The sequence below is a fragment of the Nicotiana attenuata genome, chromosome 3 (genome assembly GCF_001879085.1).
Source record: "Nicotiana attenuata strain UT chromosome 3, NIATTr2, whole genome shotgun sequence".
NCBI classification, from domain to species: domain Eukaryota; kingdom Viridiplantae; phylum Streptophyta; class Magnoliopsida; order Solanales; family Solanaceae; genus Nicotiana; species Nicotiana attenuata.
Window position 1 is genome coordinate 42,765,145 of NC_031991.1, and position 9,037 is coordinate 42,774,181.

The following is a 9,037-nucleotide window of genomic DNA, read 5'->3' on the forward strand; positions in this document are numbered from 1 at the left end:
TCATATTTTATCTTTACATGAAAAGTGGCTAAATTTTAATTACTTTCGAAGTTGTGGCTATTTTTCAATTATCAATTGTAAACATGAATATTTCTGATTTTTTTTTTTTTTGTCTATCGTAGGACTTGTAGCATTTGGTTAGATTCTTAATAGTAATTACTATCAATTAATTACGAAGGAAAGGTGCTAAAATAGCAGCAGGTAGACGGTAATTGCCGTTAGTGTTGGTACCGTGTTTTGGAATTTCTAGTTGGATATTTGGTTGAACAGCATGTTTTATATATCATTTCAAGTTGTGTCGACAACCATACATACCTTAGACCTAACATCACCGTAATCCACAAATTTTCACCACTTAAAATCAAGTCTATGTGTAGATCAATTTAGGCAGTAGCTGCATAAAATTCAAATCATAGTTTTTCAATATTGTAAGTTTCTAACCATATTTCGTAGCAAGAGCTGAAGTGATGAACCCGCAACTTGTACTTAACACTATACTTAAATACTTATCGTGTCCGTATTCAACAATTGGATCTTCGTAATCGCTAGATGGATTTCAGTAGTTTTAAATGCCAAATATTCTGGTAAGAGAACTCATCGTGTAATTTATCATTCTTGCCTATTTGCATAAAAATTCACGAGTTTTGATCTTAAAATCAGCTTTGGGAGCAAATTTGACTTGTGAAAGTCAAAACAGCGACTTCATTCACACCAACATGGAGTCAGCAATTATGGGAAATACTGTGGGTAGAGATTGATTTTTAGTAGAATACAGGTAGTATAAGAGCCAAAAAAATTTGCATCTTCGTGGTAAGAATGAGTTGAAGGGGGACAACTTTCCATTGTAACGGAGGTTTATAACACCCAGACAATTGCCGACGTGAAATACGCGAACAAAGTGACGCTCTCCTCGAGCAGTTTGTGCATATCTGGATTCAACAATATGACATATAATTATATCCAATATTTAGTTTGTTTTTTAGATAATGGTGATGTCTGAGTCAGTGTACATACATCTCGACTACTTCCGACGAGTACTTGATACCTCAGTTTTAAAAGGCAGAATTGGGACTCGCCCGGGGCGGAGCACTCGTAAAACGCCCCTGGGCTTATGTGTGGGGCTTAGTTCTGTGAGACTAACGCCTCGGCCATTGGGGCTTACGCCCCGGACACGCCCAACGCCTAGTGTACTGGGCTCGCCTAATAGAACTTTATGCAATTCTATGTAACTAACCTTGTAAATTCTCATATTTGCTTAATAAATCATTGATTATTCAAATTACTTTTTTCTTAATCATAAATTATTAAGTTGAGAATATTTTATGTCATAATTAAAATAAAAATTATTGCACGTTATCCACTAAGACTGCTATGATAGTTAATTTTAAATAAATCTTTCATTTAAAAGGTATTTATTTATTAAATTTTGTTATGTCTTTACTATATAATAGTCCATAATTTTTTATAATTATTTTTCTAAATATTGTTTTTTCACGTTTACGAGATACAATACTTATTAATTTAACAGCTCAGTATTAGCTAGTAACTACTTACAAATAATTAGTTATCATGGTATTGTATGGTAAATTATGTGTCACTTTATTAACTATCGAAACTTAAAAATAAATGATCATATTTAAATTATGAATTATGTTTTTGTATAAATTCTCTTTCAAATAGAAAGCATATTAAATAAAAGGAGTATTTTAAGAAAAATATCAAGTTATAATATCAAAATTCTTTCAAGATTCATTACTCCTTAAGAGATACATATAAAATTTCGTATCGAATATATTACTTTTGATGTTTGTAACGACGTTGCAGCTAATTTGCATATTATGATATGTCATACTTTTCATATTATTCATAGTTGAATTATAGTTTATAAATATTTTAAATAATTTATGTTATAATTTTGTGATTTTAGTGTAATTTTTATAATTATTTTTTTTATTTTATACTATCTTAAAATTCTTGAAATCGGTAAAATTTAAAGATCCGTTGGACTAACGCCCCATGTCTCAGAGCTTACGCATCGCCTCGTCAGAGATAAAACGCATCGCCTCACGCCCCCACCTTTTAAAACATTGCTTGGTACTCACTAGCCCATGTATCAAGTTAGCTCACCTGGACTACTGATTTTTAGAGAAGACCACTAGAAGCGGACCTAATTAAATACCCCTTCCACCTTATGTGTTTCTTCTTGAAGATACAAACATAGTTTGGAAAATTATTTCAGATTTTTAGTTCTATAAAGGACAATGGAGTAATTCATTATTATTTGACGAACTCATCAAAGAGGTAATTCATTATTTCAGGTACAGTTCATGCTTGAGCCATACGGATTTAAATGCATCACCAAAAAAAAGATTTCATAAGTAGCAGAGCAAAAAAACTCAGTTGAATACAACAGAAATATCACCAGCAGCTGAAGATAACGAAGAGGTAGAATGAGAGATTCAAAAATTATTAGTGGATGCTGAGAGTAGATTCATACATTAACGAGTGTAGATTCTGAAAGAGCAGTTTCATACCGAATTTGCAAAGAGTAGAAAATTTTGGAAGTCGTTGACATGCACTTTTTCACAGATCAGATATATGATGTAGCTATTAACGCATACATCTAGTGCACCCTCACAACTTAACAACATGCTATGGCATACAACAAGAACACAGAAACGCACGAATGCACACAAAGAGTTGTAAGGCCAAAAGTTGACTCTTAATTAGTTGTAAAGTACACAAATAATACATACACGAGGGCCTACTTCACACAGCTGCATGGTGTACAAAATGGAATTTGGAATTAGCTGCCTCAAACTCTTGGAATATGCTTATTCATGTGTCCTTTAACCGTGCAATTAGTTCATCCTGCCGACATAATTGCATAGTGAGAGCTTATTGAAAGAGAATGACATTTCATGCTACAGAATAGGCCAAATATTCAACAACACACATCATACAAGTAGTCAAGTACAACAACAACGACGCCTCAATCCCAAACAAGTTGGGAAAAACACATCATACAAGTACTACTTAAAAAGTGTATAGTGAATAGATTTACCAACAGGTTCTTTAAGGAGAAAAAGTAGAACATATCAAAACCTATCTAAGATTAAAGGATATGCAAATACTTGCCTTCCTTCCTCTCAGTGAAAGACCTTTCTCCTTTAACAGAATCCGTAGTCTCTCAACAGTCATATTTTGTATGTCAGGTGTACGAGTTTTTGAAGTTTCTGCAGGAGTTAAGACAGTTTAATACATCACTAATTATAGATGATAATGCCCATGAATTTATTCTGCAAAAGTAAGTAGCTTCAACAAAGACTTCAAACAAGTAGATTTGCACAAAGACAGAGTAGGAAATTTAACAATGAAGTTCTACCCGTGTACATCTGACCTGAAGAAACATGATGTGAGAACATACTATTTCTTGGACCTTTGGAGTCAAATCAATAGACCTCATTTTATATAAGGGAAATCAAAGTGGTTTCCACGTTCCCAGAGGTTTGGGAATATGGCACTCAATGTCCCGGAAGGGACATTTACAGAAGTTAGAGCTAAGGCATGTTAATCATTAGAGCTAAGACATGTTAATCACCTTTTTTCCATGTCACTCAATGTCCCGAAGACACATTTTCTGGAAGCAGCCTGTATTCACCATCTAGTCTAATTAGATATAAATACGTACTTGATGCTTGACAGTAGTTCACGCGACCTATTATTGGTAGTATATGTTTGGTGTACGATCTTTACCTTTTCATCCGAAAAAGAATGAGTAGTAAATGTTATGATCTCATAAGCAGTCCTCTGGCAAGATCTCATAAGCAGACCTAATACTGACATGATTATTAGTTTCTTTATGGATGATAAATACACTTCATCTCATTATGCCATCAACGTATAGTTAAGTCAAATCACCTCTCTATTTATCATAATTCAAGAGGACCTCACAGTTCTTAAAACTACACTAGCCCCCAGCCCATTTTCTCTTTCATTGCAAGTGTAACCTTCTCCTTTTGTGTTCTGCATTTAACTTTGTAAAATATAGTAGCTCCCTCCTGCCCCTCTTTTTTCTTCCATTACAAGCCTAGAATTCTCTCTTTGTGTTCTGCAATTAATATTTTAGGTTAAAATTTAATTCATTACCTTGCCTAAAAATATCAAGATTGACCTTTAAGGTCAATGGAGGCTGTTAAAATGAATACACTACAATTAACTCATTAATTATTTAGATACTACGGCTTCCATCGCAATCTATATGAGATTCCATTTTAGGATGTCCTAAAATATTCCAAATTTCTGCTAATAAAGTCATTATAGTTCCTATGAACTTTTAGAATTTAAATTTAAATGTGATGTTCTCCAACCAAGATAAATTTTCAATATATATGTAATATATCCTTCTACTGCTCCTACTAATGTATAATAATCAAGTAACTTTTTTTTATAACCGTGGTGTCCGGGCCAGCTTGTGCACACCTCGACAAATTCCACCGGGTGCCTGCTACCTCCCACCAGCATAAGCACCGGGTAACCCTGTCCACCAAGGCTTGAACGAATGGAAAGAAATCGCCTAGAGTTTATACCTCCTCTTTGTACCTGAGACCTCATAGTTCTTAACTCACTTCATTGACGACTACGCCACATCGTTGGGTGCAAGTAACATCTTAAATTCCTTTGTGCCCAATCAAATGGTCTCATAAAATGGAAGGGTATGTTTGCATATAATACTAACGTTCTCATTTTGTGGACCCAAAAGTATTACGCTGATACTCAAACAATCAATGAAAGTTTTCAGTAATAATTTAGGAGTCAAATTTGACAATTTAAATAGATGACGTAATAGAGAGCTAAGGGATACCCACCTGCTTTATTCTTTTTCAATTTAGCAATAGAATTATGAACCACAAGAATTCAAGTATATTTTTGATGAAAGACCACTTCGTTTAACAATATTTTTTATTGTACCACCTACAATTGATTAATAATGGGCTCACCTTGGCAAGAGGCAACTTGGTTACTGGTAGTAGCCTTCTTGCTTGATGCCCTACTATCCAATGCTTTTTCAGCAGTCCTGAAAATTAGGTGGTGGCAGTAGATACAACACCAATAAATTAACTGTACAGAGGTACACTAGCTGGTATAGGATAGCAATAATACTGAACAAACATGGACAATTACCTTTTTCTACCATTGTCATTTGAGGAAATCCCCTTGCCATCTTTTGAACTATAATCACCCCTCTGCTTCTTAAGCATGAGAGACCTAATCAATATGTTTTGCTGGTTTGTCTTAATAAGCTGCTCCTCTGCATATACAACATTTTGTGAAACATAATTCAATCCAGATTGATGAAGGCAGCAATCTAGCCTTGAAGAAAATGGTAAAATGAGGAAAGCATAAAATTTATAATCTTTTTGAAATGGGAATTTATAATCTTAAAAGGAGAAAAAAAAGAGAAAGACATTCAAATTGCTTGAATCATCAAGACTCAGATAGCGAGATATCTCTAAGATATACCAACCATGTACTAGACGAGACACAATGAGAGGATATCAGTGCTTTACAATGACATAACAAAAGTGCATATGCAAAGTCCAAGAAGCCAAACACTAAGCAATAAAATAACCATATGCAGGTAAATCCATTCAAAGGACAAAACAACAGGAGTAGAGGCTAAATCAATTTTCACCATAAAAAGAGATTGCTCAGCTAATTCGTTTATATAGAATTGCAGCTCCTTAAGCAATTTAAAAGGCATAAATATACAGAAACAGACCTGGAGGCGATGTTTCATGATCACAGACATATACCCGCATTCCACCCTGCAAAAAGTTTCAAAATAAGTGAAGATCAAAAGAAAATGAAAGAAACATTACTAAACATTTTCCAATATAATCAATTCACCTTGAAAACCAAATTCTTTTACAGCTTACGCTGGTGGGCAGATAAGATGATAGTAAACACGTAAAGAGGCTAAGTCCATATAGAAAATATAATCTTACAGAGAAGAAAATCATAATAAGGAAAGACAACGTTGACTGTTACTCTAAAAGGTGCAAGGTGGCAGTTGATCTCAGATACGAGGTGCCACCTATTTATTTATCTTTCGAAAAACTTTTGTGATCCTACACAGATTCACGCAGTTTTCGGCATCGCCCTGATAGCCATTCTTTTTGGATGTAAAACCTTAGCTATCTGGGCTGGGATTTAATAGTATCGCCACCAAAAGGCAGGGCTAGAAAAAAATTTCTATACTAAATAAAGTTTTATTAAAACATACTACTGTGTGTACTTGTGTTAGTATCTCCCTGAACTTTACATCCGACATAAGACCTAATTTCTTCTCCAGATTTTTTTTTAAATTTCTGCTCCAGAATCTATCCCACCAAAGAATAAAGAGAATAAGTTTGGGATAATTATTTAACAGTTAAATCTACTCAAAACATAAAAAAAAAGGAACAGTTATATCAACTCAATTAAACTGTACAGTGAAACATCATCTTTAACCAGTATTAATTACACATATAAAGCATCAGTAAAGAAAAGGGAATCGGGCGAGGGTAAAAAAATTAGGGTTTTGGAAGGGGGAAAAATGTTACCGGAGTAGAAGAGACGACAGTAGTGGTGGAGGAAAAGAGGCCGCGAGAAGGGAGGTCGGCTAGGTATTTTGCGGCACCAGAAGTTGTTGCTTTGTTCGGAGGAAGGGATGATGAGCAATCCTCCATTGCTGCCGCTGCCAAATTACACTGCGAAATTATTTTGAAGTTAGAAATAAAAGGAGACTCTCTTCAAAGGGCAGGAAATTCGTTTTTCCCCCCCAATAGTGTGTTTCTTGGGGCGGTAAATAAAATTTGCTCTAATCCTGATTTAATAAATTTTGTAACATTTCCCTTCTAATCATCTTCTTCTATTTAAATTGTAAATTATCATAGGAGATAATTTACAATTTTACATTATTTACTCTTATAACATCATAGCGTATATCTTAAACTAAATTAAACTTTTATTATTTCTTTCTTTCTTTATTCTCTCTGTCTAGTTATATTTATTATCAAGCATTATTTTTTTATCTTATATATATATATATATATATATACAAATTTATACAGTTTTGCAGCTACCTGGTATAAATCATTTCGGCAGAGGACTAAAATAATCTTTGCTCTTTTATCTTTTAACATAATTAAGGTAGAGCGCAAAATCTCAAATAGTTTAAGATTTACCCAAAAAATAAAGTAATAATCTGCTATAATCAGTTAAATTATATCAATAATTCAAATAACTAGACTCTTAAATATAGGGGTGGAGCTAAAGGGAGGCAATGGGGATGAATTAAATCGCTTTCACCAGCATAAAAAAGATTCTAGTATAGTTGTAAAGGTAGTTAAAAGTCGTTATAGATTACAATTTAAAATTCTAGTTGTGACGCTTCAATATTTTTTTAAAATTTTCTTGTATAAATTTCTAGCTCCACAAACGCTTAAATATATATTCTATTTACATGTACTTGTTTTTCTTTTTAACGTATGCACATGGTAAAGTTTCCCTTGTAAGGAGTTCAAACTAATATCACAAACTTCACGTTGCCTCGGTGTGGACATCTGGACAATAAACACTTTATCTTCTAGTTCCTAACATGATATAATTCACTCAATATTAACTAGGCGATAATAAAACCAAGATATACGCCTACCATTGAATAATGAAAGAATTACAAGAAAATATACGTGACTTCACACTATAACAAAAAATAGCTCATGTTTTTAAGTTTTACCCGACCTAGTCCATATCGTACATATTTTGAAAGCACTAGCAAATTCAAAACTTGTGTTCTTACAACCATTGCTTTTAAAAGTTATGGAGTTAAATCTGTGTTCTTACAACCATTGTTTTCACTCTCTCTTCTTCTCACATCTTCTATGCTTCAAGGGGCCGTGTATTTTCTGCTTCTCCCCCAGTGTCATTTGGTTGCAATGTAAGAAATTGAAGAGTAGAAGTCCACCATTGAAAGCCATTCAAAGCTTTGCTTTTGAAAATATGATTATTATTTTTTTTTAGTTTGTTAGTTGTTTGGATTGAGTGTTGTTCCAATTGATTGAAAATATCAAAAGGAGTTCAAAATTAAAGTTTGATGGAATAGATTTGAGCAAGATTTGAGTTAAATTTCATATAAAAAAAAAGCAAGGAAGAAGACGAATGTATGCCTTTAAAGAAGCGTCTGTACACGAACTTCTTCCACAACTTTTAATTGCAATTCTTGTTCAAACCAGTCCAAATCTCCATTAAATAACTTCAAATTTTATATACAACCTCCATATACTATTTCTAACAAGTCTAAATAACACTCACTCTAAATTTCTCACAAAATCGAATACGGAATTTAAACCCACATATTTAAGCTTGTTAAAAATTTAATTTTCACCACCCAAATGGATTTGGTTTGTTGAACTAATATTTGAATCACAGTTACTGATTCGAAAATTAACTTAAAAGTTTGAACAATCTTTTTTAAAAATTAAATAGTAATTTCGAGAACCTATTGGAGTTGGATGTTGAATTTTAGCCTATTATTTTTGGCCTGGTTGATTGTTAATCGAAAGAGGATAATCTACGCGGTCTACCTATTAAATACACCAGTTAACTCCATATACTTTTAAAATATTTATTTTACATCCTATACCTACTTTATAAAATTTATTACTTCTTAAATCTTTAATATCATTATATGCCATTAAACATATCCCACATTTTAAGGGACTAGATTATCTTTCACTCCAACTTAATAAATTCCTTAAAACACTCCATCATCCCACGAAATTAGGATTATACATTTTCACCAAAAAAATTTAATAATTTCTCTTGCTCTAAATAAACAACCCTCTCTATTCTTTTCTATGACATGGTGGCAGAAGAATATGAAAATGGAGCATTTGTTATGTACAAGACAATACCTCGTTACCATTTATTTGTCGATGAAGTGTTTCATCTTTTTTGTTTTTCTCTTCTATCTATGTAATCAAAAGAAAAGTTA

General features: G+C 33.0%; 1 protein-coding gene across 1 annotated transcript; it reads right to left on the bottom strand.

Moving 5' to 3' along the window:
• On the bottom strand, positions 2,452 to 6,852 carry LOC109223608. Its single transcript, XM_019387991.1, has 6 exons — positions 6,606 to 6,852; positions 5,783 to 5,828; positions 5,185 to 5,311; positions 5,001 to 5,077; positions 3,139 to 3,236; positions 2,452 to 2,871 (listed from the first exon to the last, which is right to left on the bottom strand). The coding sequence occupies exons 1-6, from the start codon at positions 6,729 to 6,731 to the stop codon at positions 2,839 to 2,841; spliced, it is 507 nt and encodes a 168-aa protein (XP_019243536.1). The 5' UTR covers positions 6,732 to 6,852; the 3' UTR covers positions 2,452 to 2,838.

Excerpts from the sequence above, each read along its gene's own strand:
- LOC109223608 (XM_019387991.1), bottom strand. The coding sequence starts at position 6,731 with ATGGAGGATTGCTCATCATCCCTTCCTCCGAACAAAGCAACAACTTCT. Across the intron at positions 5,829-6,605 it reads CTGTCGTCTCTTCTACTCCG|GGTGGAATGCGGGTATATGT; the intron begins GTAACATTTTTC and ends AACTTTTTGCAG. Across the intron at positions 5,312-5,782 it reads TCATGAAACATCGCCTCCAG|AGGAGCAGCTTATTAAGACA; the intron begins GTCTGTTTCTGT and ends TTGTATATGCAG.